Source organism: Dreissena polymorpha, chromosome 1, assembly GCF_020536995.1.
Source record: "Dreissena polymorpha isolate Duluth1 chromosome 1, UMN_Dpol_1.0, whole genome shotgun sequence".
Lineage (NCBI taxonomy): Eukaryota > Metazoa > Mollusca > Bivalvia > Myida > Dreissenidae > Dreissena > Dreissena polymorpha.
The window spans coordinates 195,600,555-195,620,778 of record NC_068355.1 but is presented as its reverse complement, the minus strand read 5'-3'; the positions used below and the strand labels follow the sequence as shown (position 1 = coordinate 195,620,778).

General features: G+C 35.2%; 2 protein-coding genes and 1 long non-coding RNA gene across 4 annotated transcripts in view; 1 reads left to right on the top strand and 2 right to left on the bottom strand.

Moving 5' to 3' along the window:
- Nucleotides 1–20,224, top strand: part of LOC127864457 (cadherin-6-like) — a 210,689-nt gene that overhangs the window by 72,692 nt on the left and 117,773 nt on the right. The gene's annotated exons all lie outside the window — the stretch shown is intronic.
- Nucleotides 7,207–12,363, bottom strand: LOC127864466 (uncharacterized). The gene is made up of 3 exons (XR_008042050.1): nt 12,068–12,363; nt 11,395–11,452; nt 7,207–8,007 (listed from the first exon to the last, which is right to left on the bottom strand). It is a non-coding gene; the product is annotated as an uncharacterized LOC127864466 (long non-coding RNA).
- The window catches only part of LOC127865546 (uncharacterized), a 37,969-nt gene continuing 30,607 nt past the window's right edge, over nt 12,863–20,224 (bottom strand). Inside the window, exons 4-5 of the mRNA XM_052405389.1 lie at nt 13,404–14,201; nt 12,863–12,869 (exon numbers count right to left, since the gene is read on the bottom strand). Coding sequence (XP_052261349.1) covers nt 12,863–12,869; nt 13,404–14,201 — 805 coding nt within the window. The remainder of the gene's footprint in view (nt 12,870–13,403; nt 14,202–20,224) is intronic.

Below are 20,224 nucleotides of genomic sequence, written 5' to 3'. Positions count from 1 at the left end.
CCAAATTTATTCTCATAAGAATGTATAAATACAACCCTTAAACGGACTGAACTGAGCATCGCTCCTAAGAACGGACGTAATCCAATGTGTATAGTGTCTTCCCACATAAGCCAGTGGAGTCCTCAGAGGCTAACCTGAGACACACTTTTTTACTAGACTTGATTTTTGTTTAGAAATCAAGAGATGTGTTCGTCAGAAACAAAATGCCCCCTACTGCGCCGCTTTGAAATAAATTCTATTTATCATTTGGCAGATATAGAATAATCTCCCTTAAGCTTATTACTTCCCTTGGATTTTGTTATTCACCTTCAACATTAAAGGATGGCCTTGACTTTCACCACTCAAATGTGCTGCTTCATGAGATACACATGCATGCCAAATATCAAGTTCCTATCTTCAATATTGCAAAAGTTATGGCCAATGTTTAAGTTTTCGGACAACGACAGACAGATGGACTGACAGTTCAACTGCTATATGCCACCCTACTTCGGTGTGGGCGGTCTGTAGACAGTAAAAAAAATGACCAAGGTCAGACATCACTGACCAGCAAGGCCTGTGGTTATCAAAGAGATCATTGCCACAGTTCATCATGTACATGTATCTGTGTACACAAGTCCACATGTAAGTAATGAAACCAACCATTCACAAATTAGTACAGGAAAGAAATGATAGTTATATATATCATTTAAAAAACAAGAGCTGTCACCATAGGTTGACTTATGCCCCCAATAAACGCTTGATAGAAGTTATGAGCTTTTTTCAAAACCTTATGCAGATTTCGAAACCTAAACGCGGACCCTAAGTTCAAAGTTAAGGTCCAGGGGGTCAAATTTGTGTGCGTATGGAAAGGCCTTGTTCGTATACACATGCATACCAAATATGAAGGTTATATCTCAATGGATATAGAAGTTATGAGCACTTTTCAAAACCTAAACGCAGATTTCGAAACCTAAAATGCGGACCCTAAGTTCAAGGTCAAGGTCACAGGGGTAAAAATTTAGTGCGTATGGAAAGGCCTTGTCCATATACCAAGCATACCAAATATGAAGGTTATATCTCAAGGGACATAGAATTTATGAGGCATTTTTCAAAACCTAAACGCAAAGTGTGATGGAAAGGGGGCATAAAAAATCTTTGACAAATCAATCATTTAAGTTATTAATAAACAAATACAAAATATGTACAGTAACTGAGAAAATAACTTAAATTCTTGATAGGGTAATATATAATCTGAGATTTATAATTATATAAATTACTTCCCTTGAAAATAATTGCCTCTGTCAAATCTCTATTTTAGTAGCAATTAATAATAAACCACTACCGTGATTGTAGATTCCCAGGTTACCTTAACGTACCTAAGATACTTGTCTGCCAAAAAGTGTCATTGTGTGCTTGGCTTGACCATAAAATGTCATTTAGATTATGCTTCAGTTGTATGGTTTCATATGATTATATATAATAATTATCTCCCTTTAAGCTTATTACTTCCCCTGGATTTGTATTTCGACCGTAGACCTTGAAGAATGACCTTGACCTTTTACCATGATTTGTTTGTCAGAAACACAATGCCCCCCTACTGACGGCCGCTTTGATATATTAAAAAAATATTTTATTTGGCAGGTCAGATAATTATCATCCATTAAAGCTTATTACTTCCTTGGATTTGTATTTTCGACCCTAGACCTTGAAGGATTATCTTGACCTTGAACTTTTAACTCAAAATGTGCAGCTCCATGAGATACACTTGCATGCCAAATATCAAGTTGCTATCTTCAATATTGCAAAAGTTATGGCCAATGTTAAAGTTTTTTTCAGACGGACGGAGAGACTGACATACTGACTGACTGACTGACGGACAGTTCAACAGCTATATGCCACCCTACCGGGGGCATACAAATTCCCTTTCAACGAAAATTTCCTCAAAAACGGAAAGTATCATCTGTGTGCCCACTGCACAGGCTTATCTGTAGATGGCATTTAACATGCATTAAGCACCCTTTTCCCAGAACGAGGCTCACCTGGTATTATCTTGTACAACTCGTTAACAGATGGTAGGGGGACTTACTTTGAGCCTCATTCTTAGAAAACAGGTCTTTATAAATTGTGCACTAAGTTTTGTTCTAGATTGGCCTGTACAGCCACACAGGCTTATAAAGTACAACACTTTCCACTAGACAGATTGTTTTTAAAGAAGAGACTTCCTATATAAGAAAAATTCCGTAAATGCGGAAAGTATCGTCCCTGATTTGCCTGTACAGACTACACAGGCTAATCTGGAACGACACTTTACACACATGCATTTAGTCCCTGTACAGACTACACAGGCTAATCTGGAACGACACTTTACACACATGCATTTAGTCCCTGTACAGACTACACAGGCTAATCTGGGACCACACTTTACACACATGTATTTAGTCCCTGTGCAGACTACACAGGCTAATCTGGGACCACACTTCACACACATGCATTTAGTCCCTGTACAGACTACACAGGCTAATCTGGGACCACCCTTTACACACATGCATTTAGTCCCTGTACAGACTACACAGGCTAATCTGGCACTTCACTTTACACACATGCATTTAGTCCCTGTACAGACTACACATGCTAATCTGGGACCACACTTTACACAAATGCATTTAGTCGCTGTACAGACTACACAGGCTAATCTGGGACCACACTTTACACACATGCATTTAGTCCCTGTACAGACTAAACAGGCTAATCTGGGACCACACTTTACACACATGCATTTAGTCCCTGTACATACTACACATGCTAATCTGGGACCACACTTTACACACATGCATTTAGTCCCTGTACAGACTAAACAGGCTAATCTGGGACCACACTTTACACACATGCATTTAGTCCCTGTACAGACTACACAGGCTAATCTGGGACCACACTTTACACACATGCATTTAGTCCCTGTACAGACTACACAGGCTAATCTGGGACCACACTTTACACACATGCATTTAGTCCCATTATCCCAGAGGGAGGCACATATGTTTCTTGAAAAAACACTCAACAACAGACTGTAAGCAGACTTAACTTAAGTTTGTGGAATGAGGCCGGAGTCCTTCTAATAGGGAATATTCTTGGTGTTTCTTCAATGGAAATTTAAGGCAGTTGTTTGGGAAAAATACATTGTTTTAGGATTGTAAATGGGGTCGATTTCAGACCCCAATTTTGACAAATAACAGCAACACTATAGACAATCCCAGAAATCGAAACCTCGCGGATTACCCGCCCCTGAATACTCTCGCGCGCCTCCAAAACGGTACTGAAGAAATAAACATGGACCTTTATATGTATATAAACGAAATGGGTTTATCAAATATATTTTAGGATTTAAAGAGTTTCTGTTATCGATCTGACAACCAGATAATAGTTCGTGTTTTTTTAAAATTAATATAAATTACGTAATTAGTAGAAATAAGGTTCATCTGCATTCATTTAAGAGTAATAACACACAGCATGGACTTGGACCTATTTGTGTAGGTCCCTGGCATGAATAAGGTCTTGATTGTCATTTAACATGTTATTTAAAGGTGACGCGTGATATCTTATCTAAATTTCGATATCAACACATGTGCAGACATGTGGTGTCACGGGCAAACCCATAAACGCGTTTAATCCACACTTGGAACATCGCCTCCCATTGAGCGAATTCGTTCGCGCCTTTATCGCTGATCTTTTTTTTCAAGAGATGTATGTTGCTGTCATTTATAATCCGTAATTTAAGAAAAATCAATCACTTATTTTGAGCGTGTTTTTATTTTTTAAGCGTAAAATTTGACCGTTTTACGAACATTTAATAAAGACGTACGTTTAGGAAATCTAGAGAACACAATTGGAACTATTTAAGTTTATTTAAGGCTCATTACTTTTCATGTTGAACATTTCAATTGTGAATTAAGATGTTATTAAGAAAATTTAATAATATTTCAGGCAACATGTAAAACGTTATTTAAATAATAATATAAGAAAGTTGTAGACAAAAGCTGTCCTTTTCAATAAAAAAAGTATGACATATCCTGACATCTTACACAGTTTTGCAAGCGAATAACTCCGAAACTTGTTCATTTAAATCACAAAATTCATTTTTGGCTAGTTATTTTTGTATTAGCTTGAGAGCGATTTTTAAATAAAATATTGCTCAAAACCACTTTAGTTTTAGACTAAACTAGATACATAATTTAAAAAAAAAAAAAATCTCTACTTAAAAATCTTACAGAGTTTCTATAAAGATTTACAAAACAATTTTAGAATCACAAACTTCATTTCGGCTATAGATTTGTATATTACCTTTAAAATGACACCTACAAGAGAAATATTAATAGCGAAATGGTAACTGTTTAGACAAACAAAGAGATGTATTATTCAATTAAAGAAGTCGTCCTAAGTCTTTAATCTTACATGTACAACGTTTCTTAATGAATATCTCCGGAAAGTATAGAAAGTACGACATTTAATAAGAAATAATATAAGCTTAAACAAAGACAGATATCAATTTAATTGTCTACATCGATCTTAAATCTATCTAATTAATATCAAAGATCTATCCAAAAAATATGGTCTGAATGGATGTTTCCAATCTTTATATATTGATAGATCTTTGTTAATATCTCCGGCACTATTTACGCTAAAATCACAACGTTTACTTCACACTTTAGATATTTCTATACCTTTATAATTATGCTTGAATAATTATATTTCATAAAGAAATAATTAAATTTTATAAAAAGGCATTATGCTGAAAGGTATGCTTAAAAATGCCAACTTGGCCTTAAACATTACGTGTTGTCACTGAATATTGTTGCAAAGACACATTTTATGAATCAATCGTGTATATTTTAAATTTAAATTATATTGATTTACGATGTGATACATATTGACACTTGGTTTCATGTTTCACTTGTTTTCAATCCTAATGTGCGAAGTCATAAAGTACTGTTTATTGGAATAAAGCGGGCGTGCACTATGATAACGTTGTAATCTGTCATATTCTTCAGTACCGTTTTCAATTGCGGGTTACGTAATAGCCAATATGGCGGCGCCCATATTATCGATTCTGGGATTGTCTATATACATACTAAAAACTCTACATCTCCTTGCAAACAGGCTCTATACAACCAAGGCATTCCAAGCTTAATTAAATATCTCACACTTTTTTAAAAACTCAAGGTCTGCATTGGAATGACATAAATTCTCGAGGTGTTGTGTTAATGAGGTTTCTTATGAGTAAGTTGGGAAGCATCGAGCTGAAAAAGGTTTTTAGTTATTGATCCTCAAGTAAAAGAAGTTGTGTTTTTAAAAGGATATACATAAGAAAAGACACCATTTTACCTTCTGTGAAATCATATCATTCTTTTCCTCTTCATTTTTAAAATTCTTAATACACAAGTAACACTGTAAAATCATTATTAATTGTGAGACATTATTTTTTGTTGATTTTAAGAGTCGACTGATCCACAAATGTATCACAAAACACCGGAAAATAACTGACATAAAAACCTATTTATTTTTCCCATTTGAAAAATCCATGCATTAACTGCTGTGTCCATAAACGGGTTTTTTATGACGACATTTCATATGGACAAATATCAATGACTTTGTAATATACAAACAATTAAAGAGGATATTTTTCCTTATGTAAATTCATACTGCTCTTTACAACCTCATCTTTTTTTGCATTCTAAATAAACAGGAATTACACAAGTCGGCGCTTTACTGGTGTATTTATGGGTCTGTTAAACAGACCCATACCCAAAGCATTTTATTTGTTGTATCAATATGTTATACCCAAAAAACTTAATTTTGAAATTTTTGGGTTTTAAACCGCGAAAAATACATAGTAAAGTACAGTTCATAGCAATGTGTAATACTTTTTTTTAACAAGAGATGTGTTTGTCAGAAACACAATGCCCCTACTGCGCCGCTTTGATTATATATTTTTGATTTTGATTATACCCCCTTACAAATATTACTTCCCTTGTAAAAATGATCTGTACTTGCCAAATGATAAATATAAATTATCTCCCTTTTAAGCGTGTTACCGGTACTTCCATTGGATTTGTTTGTTTTTACCTTTTATCTTCAAGGATGACTTTGACCTTACACCACTTAAATTTTGTGACTCTATGAGATACACATGCATGCCAAATATCACATTATGATTTTTAATATTGCAAAAGTTATGGCCTATATTAATGTTTTCAGAGGGACGGACTGACAGACAGTTCAACTGCCATTTTGCCACCCTACCGGGGGCATAAAAATAAATTTTAAAAAACAGGCATGACTTCAGTAATTTTAAGTGCGAGACTTTCCCCCTTAATAGTTTTGACTACAACAACTTTCATTGTGAACCTTTACAACTTTAAATGTGAGAATTAACAACTTTAAATGTAAGACTACATAATTTTAAATGTGATACTCGGCAACTTTAACTGTAAAACAATACAACTTTTAACATGACACTGAACAACTTAAAATATGAGACTGTACACATTTAAATGTGCACAACTATTACGCGAGACTAAACAACTTTAAATGTTAGACAATACAACAAGTCATAAGAAACAATACTGTAAGTATATGAGTACTTGATCAAACACGTATTGCCCATGGATTAGACATAAATGCAAAAACAGATGAAAGTCTATGGTGAATTAAGTATATGATACTCTGTCTTGCTACCAGGAGCCATTACACTAGTAATTATAGCCTATTATGGTTAAATCTATTATATGTACGTGATATTGAATCGATACTAGTTGATGTCTACATTTTATGCCATTGTTTTTGTAAGACAGACCTTAGATGTAAAGTTTAGTCACTGGCGTTGAAAGTGTGTGCATAAAGATATGAAAGCAGTATAGTGATTTTGTCTTTGCAAACATCCGGTTTCTAATTTAAATAAAAATCATATTAGATCATAATCAGTTATACGTGAACACAAATACTTATAAATTTAGAATTTTTGATTTGTATTTTAATTGTACTAAGTTTCAACATATAGGGCTTTATAAGGAAAGTGACTCATTGTTGCAATCTATCAAACACTTGTTTTGGCAAATATTGCATTGTAAATTTTAACCAGTAAATATTTATAAAAAAATAGACTTTTTGAGGAATGGGGCTGAATTTAGGCCAAATCTTTGACAAAATTAATAACACTGTAAGGTCTCACCTGAAGCTCAGAAGCTGAGCTGATATGCTGGCCTCGCGGATATTGTTAAGGGCCGAGTTTGAGTTCTGATTAACTTCGGGTTGAGTCGAAGGGCATACTGTACCATACAACAAAACTGTTGTCACGTTTTTAAGCCTTCTTTAGTCTCAATTCAATGCGATGCTCTTTGGGCTCGGAGTGCAAAACCGTACGTGTTGACTTTTTAGCAACTTGTTTTCAATAATGTGGGGAATTTGCGTCTGAGGCACACCACATGAATATATTGTGCGCTGAGGATAGTCCGTAACGCTTCTACTGTCCTAACTATCTACAGCAGATATACTTCTGAATGAATCGTTTCGATTGTTCCTTGATTTGCTCCCGTTCCTCGCTGAATATATAGCTGTCTTATAAAGAATTAAACAAACTATTCAACGTTTAATCCTTCGTGAGATTCTTCGTGATGTCCACAGCGAGAACTAACTGTTAGCGTCAACTGTTAGCGTTACCATAAGTGCTGCTATAACGTCTCGCTTCTGTAACACTCATCCCACTCGGGCACTAGAGCTAAACAAAACTACTCGGGCTTGCTTGGGGAAATCTCAACACAGACATTTCAGCTGTTCATAACAGCGCGTGAAAACTTGACGTGCTGAGGATTTATTGCAGAACAGACTTGTGTTATGATGCTGACCCTTTGTGGCCGGAGGTCCAGTGGGAGGAGGTAGGGATCAGGGAAGGCAAAGGATCATTTAGTATTGGGGCTCCTGCAGGCCGGACTGGTGCTGTTGCTTGGCCAACTGGATATCAATGCTGGTGCTCACCTGAAAACAACAACACTAGAGTGGGGGATATGAACTTGTAACACATTTTTATATTACAATGTATAATACACTACATACATGCCTCTTGATTGGATGTGAAGGTTTTCAACAGCAAAACATAATTATCTGAATTTCTAATTTGGAATTTAATTGGTGCCTTGTCCTAAATAGCAAATCATGAAAATTAATGCAATTAAACCATTTCGTATTAAAACATTAAGTGTTGGCTAATGCTTTAATAACCTGTAAATTCATAATTATTATTCTTACTTAACTTTCAGTGTAATTTTATAAGCCAATTTGCCGCTCATCAATATAAGAAGCTTTCGTCCCAGATTAGCATGTGAAATCCACATAAGCAAATCAGGGAGGACACTTTCTGACGATACTGGATTTTCACAAAAGAAGATACTTATTTTCAACAAAACATACCTTTAAAGAGGTAATTGTTGTCCCTAAGTAGCCTGTGTGGACTGCACAGGATAATCTGGGACTACAATCTAAGCACATGCATTAAGCTCTATTTTTTCACAGCGTGGCTCATTGATGTTTTTAGCCAGTTTTTCCTGCATAACAACAAAAACAAAAGGTAAATCATCTTGATGCAATCCGCTAAAGAACTTCCAAGATTTGGCTCCGTACGAATGGATGGACGAAAAGACGGACGGACGGACAACGCCAAAACAATATCCCTCCACCTATGGCGGGGGATAATAATAAATGGGAGGCAAAAACTTCATATTTATGTATTCCCAAAGTAACAAAAACACACACACCATTTTTACCATGCCTTTACAGGTCTTTGGTGTTAAACTCTGTTTAAATTCACACTAGACAACAATTCCAAAGTAAACCATCATGTCATAAAAGTTGTAAGACATATTACAAATTAATAAATATGAAACAATTTAATGGCAACAACTCACTGCTGGTACATATTGACAGTTCTCTCCCTTGTTAGTGTAAGCTAAATTTATTAAAGGCCACAATATACTTAATGATTTCCCTATATAATTCAATGTAAACGCGACAACTTAAAGAGAAAATAAATGCAACATTTTGAACATAGAGACCACCATAACGATACTTTTTCTGAAAGTTCATTCTAAGCTGAATCGATTTAAGCAATAAAAAAGATATGTCATGTTAAACCAAACATTTACTTTACTCAAATCAAACTCTACTTCTTTTGCGCCTTAAATTTTGCGGCCATTTTCTAGTGCAATGTAACTGTTTTCAGGTCAAACTTGTACTTTAGTCTCTAACTTTATCATATGTCAGGGATTAAATACTGAGCACCTTTCTTTCCCTTCCAATATATCCAAGAGATAAGTCAGAACACCAGTCTAAAGTGTAAAACATGGCTTCGAGTAAAATATGATTTTTTTAGTCAGTACAGCCCTACATGAAACGATTATTTAGTATAATGTAACCTATAAGACAACCTGAACTGTTTAAAACGCAAAAAATATGCACTTCCTTATCATTTTTCATCTATCCTCAATGTGCATGCCAAACTTCAGATTGATCCTTTACGTAAAAATGTTTGAACAATGAAAATTATTATAATAATGCCTGATAAGACATATGGCTTCCATTGTCGGTGCTTAACTTTATAAAGGGCTTTCAAGAGCAAATAATATTAACTTATATAACAGAATACAGTAAATATACTGTAAACTTCTTTTATGCTATATCGAAGAATAAATATAATATTATTAAAACGTGTTTGGGCTTCTTTCAGTGCGAATTTGTGAGTTTAGATGTGCTCAATACGAGATTCTGTACTTTTTATTATCCCCTGCCATAGGCGGAGGGATACTGTTTTGCGTTGTCTGTCAGTCCTTCCGTCCGTCCGTCTTTCCGTCCGTCCGCCCGTCTGTCTGGAGCCATATCTTGTAAGTGCTTTGGCGGATTTCATTGAAACTTGGTATGAGTATGCATATGGATAAGAGGATGATCCACGCCAAATGGCATGGTACACCATCAGTTAATAATAGAGTTATGGCCCTTTGTATCTTGAAAATGCTTTTTGTGTGGCCGGAGCCATATTTTTGAAGTGCTTTGGCCGATTTTATTGAAATATGAAATGAGAATATATATGGATAAGAGGATGATGCACGCCAAATGGCAATGTACACCATCTGTTCATAACGGAGTTTTGGCCCTTTGTATCTTGAAACATTGTTGTTTTGAGTGTCAAATATAATACTTTTGTGTCCAGAAGCATATTGGCGTGTGCTATCAATTCAACGAATTTGCTTGTTTTCATTATTTTCCCATACAAATTTTCCAATTTAATTATTTTTCTTTACACTTTTCAATACTCGTTAATTCCATGAAACAAAACGCATTTATTCCATGAAACTAACAAGAACGCATAATATCCTGTGAAAAAATGGTGGTTTTATGTAAATCATGCTCCTTTGTGACGGGGCCTGTTTTGACTAAAAAAAACAACACTGTATACTCAATGAAAACTTAACACCTCCTCGCAATAAGACTCTATACGGCATTAGAGGGAATAGATTCCAATCAAATAGGCTTAATTAAATATCTTACAGCTTTACAAAAACTCAAGGCCTGCATGGGGATGACAGAAATTATTGCGGTGTTGTGTTTCTGAGGAGTCTGTATGGGTAAGTTATAAAGCATCGAGCTGGAAAAGGGTTTGAGTTATTGATCATCAAGTAAAATAATTTGTACTGAAAACACGATATACACAAGAATAGACGCCATTTTACCTTCTGTGAAATCATATCATATCATTCTCGTACACTTCACTTATTTATACACTGCAAAAACACTATTATTCGCGGGACATTTTTTTTATTGATTTTAAGGGTTAAACGATCCACAAATTAAATACAAACACACTGGAAAATAACTTACACAAATTCCATATTTATTGTTTCCAAACTGAGAAAGTCATGCATTAACTACCACGTCCATGAAAGTCTTTTTTTAACCACGAAATAACATGCGGACGAATATATATGATTTTACAATAAACAAACAATTTAAAAGGATATTTTACCTTATGTAAATTCATACCATTCTTTGCCACCTCATCTTAATAAACAGGAAATACACATGCAGGGCTTTTCCTTGAGTATTCATGGGTCTGTTTAACGGACCAATACCCAAAGCGTGTTATATGCTGTTCCTTATGAAAATTATATCTCAATTATGTTTCAATTAGATCTAACAAAGTTTATAACTATTATAATAGGATTTTATTCCTATAATTTGAAGTATAATTAAAACTTATATTAAATGTGTTTTTCCCAAATCAATGGACTTTTAGCACAAAACAAATTCAAAATCCCAAAATTGCATTTTTTCCCAAAGTGGCCAAGAAAAGGCCTGACAAAGCGTCTCTTTTACCTTCTGCGTCATGCTTGTCCCCCACATCCTCAGCATCGTTGTCCCGACCCAGCAGCAACTAAAGCAGCAGAATAGCTTGATGTATTTCTTGTATGTATATTTAGGACTCACACACACTGATATAAATTTAATAACAATCAATAAGACATGTTCAACATCATAAAATATGGCAAATTAATAAATCTCACATCAAGTGTAACCTTTCTGTAAACGTTGCGTAAAATATCAATATATACTCCTCCAAAGATAACTTAAACAATTTCATATTTTATTAAAAAAGTATTCATCCATATACATTTCTTACATGGCATGGTGTTTATAGAAATGAAAGTCTAAAAATAGCCTCAGTTGCTATGTACATGTGCATATATGTAGAAATATTAAATTTTCAGTTGAAATGCTTTGTTTTTTCATGCAAAGTTTACAAGAACTAAATGTTAGGACCATTATGACACAAACGTTATGACAACATAACATAATATGCATTACATCTAATGTTCAAACAAAAACCCTCACATTGTATAATCAGATAACAATATGTGCACATAAATTATTTGTATCTTTAACTACACAAACAATGTTGTATTGTAACATCACACACTACTATGTTTGTATGCTAAACAACACATTGTCATTGAAATACTAATCACTAATTACAACAACTAATACATACATGTACACACTATTCCACTCTGAACACCAGGATGTTGTCCTTCCCCCCCAGTCCCACAATGATGGATGATGTGGTGCTGCTGTAGCAGACTGACTCTGGCCACCTCACTCCATCCTTATGAGTAGCCAGCGTAGCCAGCTTACTCTTTCCCTCCCAGCCCACCTGTAGTACAGTGTCGGACCAGGCTCCACAGACCAGCACCTGGCCTGCAGGGGTCACATGTAGACCAAGTGGGCCCACTAGTGCTGGGTCTGTGTATGTAGCCAGGAGTGTGCCATCCCTGGCCAGGGTGAGAAGCTTGTTGTACCCTGTGGGACTCACAGCACACTTGTATACTGCAAAACAGAGTAACATCAAGATATTGAATTACTGTTAATGTTAAATAATCTTATTAAACATACTGCAGTGATATTGTATTACGCATATGTTGCTATAAAGAGGCCTTTACACATCTAAAATATATGCATACATTTCAATAATTTAATAGTTAAGCGTGACAATAAACTTCAGTAGCAGAGCTATTTAGTTAACATTTGACATGTTGAAATGCGACTGTTGAGTAAGATATGAATTGAAGCAAAACAAGTACACAGATGGAAACAATTACACAGTTCTATCAACAGGTAAACATATTGTACATGTACAATCATTTTACAACCACAAAATTAAGACCAGGTCAGAAAGTGTCTCACTGCCAGGAACTCAGTTTCTATTTATAGACATGTCATGTAGTGACAGTCAAAATATTTCATTACTCATGTTTATAATCAATATTTCTGAATCTTCTTTTGGCTACTATGTACTGTAGTATTCAAGGGCACATATGAATTAAAGAACAATTTTTTTATAATACATCAGCAGGTTTTTTTGCTATTACATCTGAATTTTATTTTATTATCATCTCACAAAGTATGTAACTATAATTTATATTATTTATTTCAAAATAACAAGATAAAGGCCTAATGGGTCAATATTTGTTGATTCAAAAAATAAATCCCAACTCGGTTCATTTAGTCAATAAAAATTCCCAAATTTGTCATTGTATGAATTTAAAATAACACAATTTGACTAGACTCCTTTTCCCACAATGGCTAGACAAATCCCTGTACATAATACACATGTAATCAGGATGGATTCACCATGATTCTTACCTGTCAAATCAGCTGATCTATCTTGGTAGAGTCTGCAGAGCTGTTTGCCATTCAGCGTGTATTTGTACAATTCTTTACCAGAGGTGACAAAAAGGTCTCCTTGGTGATGGGTAATACATGTACATTCATGTTGTAACTGAAACTTCCTGCCAGAAACAAGCTTTCCCTGGTTGACAGTGATAAACTGGACCTCATGTTTGTTGAAAGTATCCACAGCCGCTGCAACCTCACTGGGTGTGATCAAACATATAGCCCGTGGCCCAGCAGTCACATCCCAGTGATTCACCACCTGGTACTGCTGGTTCAGCAGCTTGATCCTCTTATTCTTCGAGTCTGCGACCAGCACCTGCCCATCAGTCAGAACACATATGCCTTCAATACTACATTCATATGAATCACTTGGTATTCTCACATTGTGCACAGACTTCCGCTGGACGTTAAACGCCTTGCCTGACTTTCCTAGCAGAGTCAATGCTTGCTGTATTATATGCTTACATTTTATGCTGGCTATAAGACAGAGCTCCTTATTATCTCCAATTTTCTGAACAAGTTCATGGAATTGTGACAAGTCATTGTGAAGAGTGGTGCATTTATGAATAGAACTTGTAACTGACTCTTTAATACTTAAAACTTCATCTTTCATCTCGTTAAGTTCCTTCGTAGTAATATTATCAAATTCATTCACGATAGAGAGAACACTCCTACACATCTCTTCTTTTAAATATTGCTCATTTCCGCCTGATGTACCCACAGAATTATTATCACATTCATCTATATAAGTATTTAAATTGCCAAGCATTTGCTCTATCATAACTGCACTATGTTCCTTGTATGTTCTCTGCAATGACTGAATGCTGGCCTTCTGACTGATTTGCAGGGTTTTAATTTCCCCCAGGACAGTTTCCAGCTCCACTGACAGCCCCTCTAGGCCTGTGGGCTGCGAGTTGGTCAGCTCCGAAATCTGGGTCACTTTACTGCACTGGCTGAAATAAACAATTAATACATGTACATACTAAGGAATAGTAAGTGATATTATGTAATGCTTCAAACAAGTATAAAGTGTCAAATAAAAACATACATGGACAATAAATTAACGCTTCTTGGGCTTAACCCTTAAAGCGCTGGAGCTGAATTTTAAAGGCCTTTGCAAACAGTTTGGATCCAGATGAGACGCCACAGAACGTGGCGTCTCATCAGGATCCAAACTGTTTGCTATTCTGATAGTATTCTTTGAAAAAATGAAGAAAATGCTTATTTTACAAATTCAGCAGACGACATTTTAGCAGACGACAAATTTCCCAGCATTCAAAGGGTTAATATGGAGGTATATAGATTTGCACTTTTCCATCCATCTGCGTGACTTTTCTGGCTTATATAACTCAACATGTATTCCTGCAACTTTAAAGTACAGTAACCAGGCATGTGAGCTAATGCGCACTTCTATATGTTGTTTCTGTTGTTTTCATCATAATTGTAGTAATGTCTTATATTTATACAAAAATGACATTTTAACATATGTGCAGTGTAAAATAAACAGTATTGCTTGCTACAAGAGGACTATCACTTTACATAAATATTTATCATTGTGTAATTTTACCAACATGCATAGTTTGATATGTCTTTTTCAACATACCCAGAGTTATGGCCCTGTTTAGCAAAGAAATCACATTTAAAATTGTGTTGTGAGTAACTCAAAGAGTACAGCTGATAGAGGGATGAACTATTCTTAAAGTATAACCCACCATGTGAAATTATGCACCTTGATATTTTTTTAAAGTTTTTTTTTACATAAGAAGAGTTATGTGACAATCCCTTTAACCAAACAATAATATTTTTTCAATTGTGAGAAGCGTTACTCAAATAGAGGGATACTTCTACAGTAACATAGTAATTGTCAGGTTAACGTGTGCAACTCCATATGTTTGTTCATAATTTAAAGACATTTGTGCAGTTGTGGGACAAATTGGATTGTAGAGGTATCCATGTACTAAGAATACATTTCTAGTAGTTTATATTGTTTTCAGTTTTAGTATCATTGTACACCTTGACCACACTATCCATAATAACACATGCAAGAAAAGATCATTAATGCTCTTCCATCCCACAAAAAAACTAGCATGACGTATATTTAATGTCTATTCCCAAACTCAGTATGTACAGTCTAGCCTGTGATGGGCGACATATGACATGCAACCTGGTCTACTATCTCCCAATATTTGTTGCTATTTAACCTCTTGTGATTATTTTGCTTTTGTTGTTGTCATGTGATCTATTTGTGGAAAAGTAAAGACGCCATTGTTAAATGTTTGAATGGTCTAGTTAGCGTGTGCAACTCCATATGTTTGTTCAAAATGTTCCTAATTATTCTTGAGTTATCATCAGGAAACCATTTTACTGTTTCAAGTCACTGTGACCTTGACCTTTGACCTAGTTACCTGAAAATCAATAGGGGTGATCTGCCAGTGATGATCAATGTACTTTTGAAGTTTCATGATCCTAGGCGTAAGCATTCTTGAGTTATCATCCGAATACCATTTTTCTAAGTTGAGTCACCGTGACATATTAATTGTCAGGTAAACTTGTGCAACTCCATATGTTTCTTCATAATTTTTTGACATTAATGCAGTTGTCTTAAAGGGGTTAAAATTCAATGATTAAATGCATTTAATAATGGCAGTACTGTAATATAACTTTTATCATAATTGAAAATCTGCTTATAATATTATTATGGGTATAACAGGAACTAAAACTGACTACTAAATCTTTATAATTTCATGTTATAATCTTCTGTGACCTTTGACCTATTGACCTTAAAACGGATTGACCTCTTAATTTTTCTCAATGTAAACATAAAACATGTTGCCTGGCTGTAGGTCAAAGCATTCCTTAGATATATTGTAGAACACAATTGGTCTACGGACCAACGGACTAAAGAACAGATGCAAAGCAAAATGACCCTGCTTCTTACAAAAGGGTCCTCTATTTCTAAATATAGTCCGAGTATTATCATTCTAGCCTGTGATAAGCGTCTTATCAAATGCAACCCAGCGATTTTTCTTCTTTATAAAGTACCTATAAAAGGTAAACTTTCCCAATTGAAGAAAAACTACGAAATTCCAAATTGCTGTCTGAAAATTTCCAAAAAGAAAGGCAAATTCATTCTTTTTTTTTCAAGAAGTGCATTTTCTGCAAGTTAACAAACAAGTACAAGAGGGCCATGATGGCCCTGTATTGCTCTACTGCTGAAAAAGGCTGAAAATATTCTTGGCGTGTGCAAATACTTAAATATAGGCCCTATTTAAGCAAATGTACACTTTTGTGACCCCCTGGGCTAGGTCAAATTTAACCCCAGGGGCATAATTTGAGCAAACTTTGTAGAGGACAACTGTATCTCACTACATACGAAATGTGGTAGCCCTAGATCCTAGAGTTAAGGACAAGAATATTTTGAAAGTTTTCACAAAATAAGCAAGATATAAGCGTACACTACGCGCCCCGCGATTTTTGCCTAAATCACCGACCACCGCTTTAGGGCCGACATGGCAAATCGCAGTGACGCCGCAAATTGCGGTGAATCCACTCTGTGGTTGATTCAAGGTGATTTCACGGCGACCATCTGGCGATAAAGATCAGCTGTAGAATCATTGCGAAAACACCGCAAATCGCCTTGATTCGCGGTGACAACTAGATTTAAATTTCAACTTATTAACTAATGTCATCACTATTGACGATCACATTAGATCGCGAAAATGTATTCCAATATGAAAGTAAACACCGTACTTGCTGAATGTCAAATCCTGATTTACAAACAATATCTTTATTTGTTGAAATAACAATTGTACAGTACGGCTCACGCAAAACCAACAAAGTTCGCGGCTACAGATTCTTTTGTTCTCGAAGTTTCTCCGCAGCCACAACGAGTATTCACTTAGAAAGAAACAGGTACAGATAATAACCTGATATTTTTACTTCTACGCGATTGTTTTAACATTTCTTCAGCTTCTCTGCATACTTCATACAATTACCATCGGATGTCATCTGTCAATGATTGTGTAGGTCAGTAACCATACCGAGGAAATTTTTATAGTTTAAAATCGGAAACAAGACTTGCTTTAAACGTCGAAATAAACGATATCTATTTGCTTGAGAATTGCTCAAATACACAGACGACACATATATATAAATAATGTTGACCATTTGAATAAAATCATTTAATGAAACATTACTAATCGTTTGTCTTTACAATTTCTTGAGCAATGTTGAACAGCCTATACTTTTGAAAATGGAAGCTGTGATCATTCGGAATTATCGTTATTTTAAATGTTTCAAACATAGTTTGTTACACTTAAAATTAGGCGGTGAATTGTTTGATTTGGTGGCATTCTGTTTCATTTCGGACCCCATGCAATTTTTCAGATCATAATCTCTTTGCTTTATTACTCGAACTTGTTAGTTTCTGACCACGTGTGCTACTAAATGTAACCATAGGACTGTCTATTATGGTCCATGCTAGTTGCTTGGACCCGTGTTGAATGATCCTTAAATGTTAGATAAGCATGTGCACTGTTGATTAAGTTGGCAGGGCTCAACATTAATGGTTGTCCTATTGCCCCTGGCAAGTAAAAGTTGGGTCCGGGCAAGTTATTTTATAATCTAGTTGTCCGCCTGGGCAAGTGCAAAAAAGAACAAAGAGCATTTAATTTAGACTTTAATTACACTTTAATTGCTCTAATCATTTTGTTAAATGTTCAAAAATAAAAAAGGTTTTGTGGTGTATCATTTTGATCTTTATTAAAAAATATGAGGTTTAAAGTTAATGTGATATTTCCTGTTTGGGCAAGTGGCTTTACGTTCAGGGCAAGTAGATTTTTTAAGTTCTTGCCCAGCAGGGCAAGTTGGTTTTTAGGTTAATGTTGAGCCCTGGTTGGTTTGTACAAAAGTTCTACTGAAAACCGCCGACTGCATCTTTGTTTTATTATCCAATCAAGCCCCAAACATCCAATATCCGGTGTATTACCAGAAACAAACTTAAGATAAGCATGCGTTGTCTGTCAAAACAATGATTGTATAGCTGTTACCCATATATGCTCTCAGAGAAAGACTTTTCTTTTTTAAAATTTAAATTGCTTAAAACATTTAAAATAACGATATTTATTTTCATTAGAATTGCTAATATATATATATATATATATATAAAAAAGTTTGACAAATTCAATAAACAGATATTGGTTTATTTTCACAAAATAAACTCACTTTCTTGATTCCCAGAAAATGATGTGTACATGTTGCATTTAATCTAAATATAAATTAAGTTGTTTATTGGTCGTTGAAGAAGATCATGAACTGAACATGACACTTAAGTGTGTAGTCAGTATACAATACAATAATTGTTTCAATAATGAAAGAACTGAAACAGCGCAATGGTTACAATACAGCGTGTATGACATTCTTTGGGACTCTTATCATCAATATTAACCAGAATTCGCTTTTAAAATGGAAATAGGGCATATGGGGGATTATCGAGCAATGGATAAAGACGAAAGAAGTTGCATGAATGTGATTGAGACAGTTGAAACGTATGTATCGGGGAATCGAGAGACTCGGAGAAAATACGACGATTACATTACAATCAGTTATGAGTTCTCCATGGCTTCAAACTGTTAATTGCATAACCAATAACGCAATTATCACTCCTCCAGTTGCGGCATCATACAGCTAGGTATGAACACTGTTTTGTTTTATACGCAGCATTTAAAAAGTAAAAAATAACCTGTCGGGGACATGGGCGTGAGATACATGTTGAAATTTTTAAAAGGCTACTCTCTTATATCTGCCAACAATGCTAATAATCCCATATTGCTATAATCTTTGTGAAGATTAGACATGTACATGTAACGTAGGAAAATCGTTCTTCACTGCGTTGACCGCGAACGGGGTGAATCGCGGTGAATCACCGCGGAGATATTTATGCATACACGGTGATCATGCTCGACCTAGCGTGATGAAACGCGCGAGATCGCGATAATTTTTAACCCAAAATAAATAATGACCACCGAGTGTTGGTGATTTAGGCAAAAATCGCGGGACGCGTAGTGTAATATGTTTGTAAAAGCATTCAAACATAATACACAATAACACTTGTCATCAGCGAAATTTCAATCGCAACTTATATACCAATTATGGCCATACAACTTTTACAGTTAGCACTTTGAAGGCTTTTTTTTACCTGACCCGAAAAAATATTATCCTTAAACAATTGACATGTGTTGAAAACCATATAGCATATCCCTTTATGCTATGTACTTTGTGAAACAATTGTTTTAATGTATGAAACCAATTTGTGTATAGTACTACTATTAGTATTATCTGTCTACTCCAAATTAACATTGACCAACTCTAAAAAAAAACTATTTTGGTCATAAATAATATTTATTTCATACAATATTTGTCTGTAGAAGTGTAGTGTTGAGCACCCCCTTACAGTTTACAGTTTTTAAATTATACTATGTTAATATGACAGAAGTGGTTTCATTTTTTTTAGATGCTTGATCTATATTACAGCCAACGCGGAACAAACATAATACGCGGCTACATGTACGCCACGGCCCAAAATTTAGTTTGCGGCGGGCGTGTCGAGTGTTCACAGGCGTATTTCTGAGGCACTTGGCATCAATCTGCGCAATGACGCAGTCTGTTTTAACCTTGCCTACTTTCACGGAGTAAATCCGCCGCATACATACGCGGCAGATTGAGAGAAAATATATACACCTACATGTACATTTGTGTAGCTTAGAAACCTAGATTTATGCTACTTTCATATTAATTATTTTCACGTTTTAATAAGCGATATGGCACTAAGTGCGCTTTAACAAATTATCGTTGAATAAATTACGCACAATGTTAATGTTTCGTTTGATTCTGAAATGAGCTTTCTTAAATTTGTAATCCGCAACACACTTCCGAATTTTAATGCTAATGCTACATTAACAAATTCTAGCGTCAAATA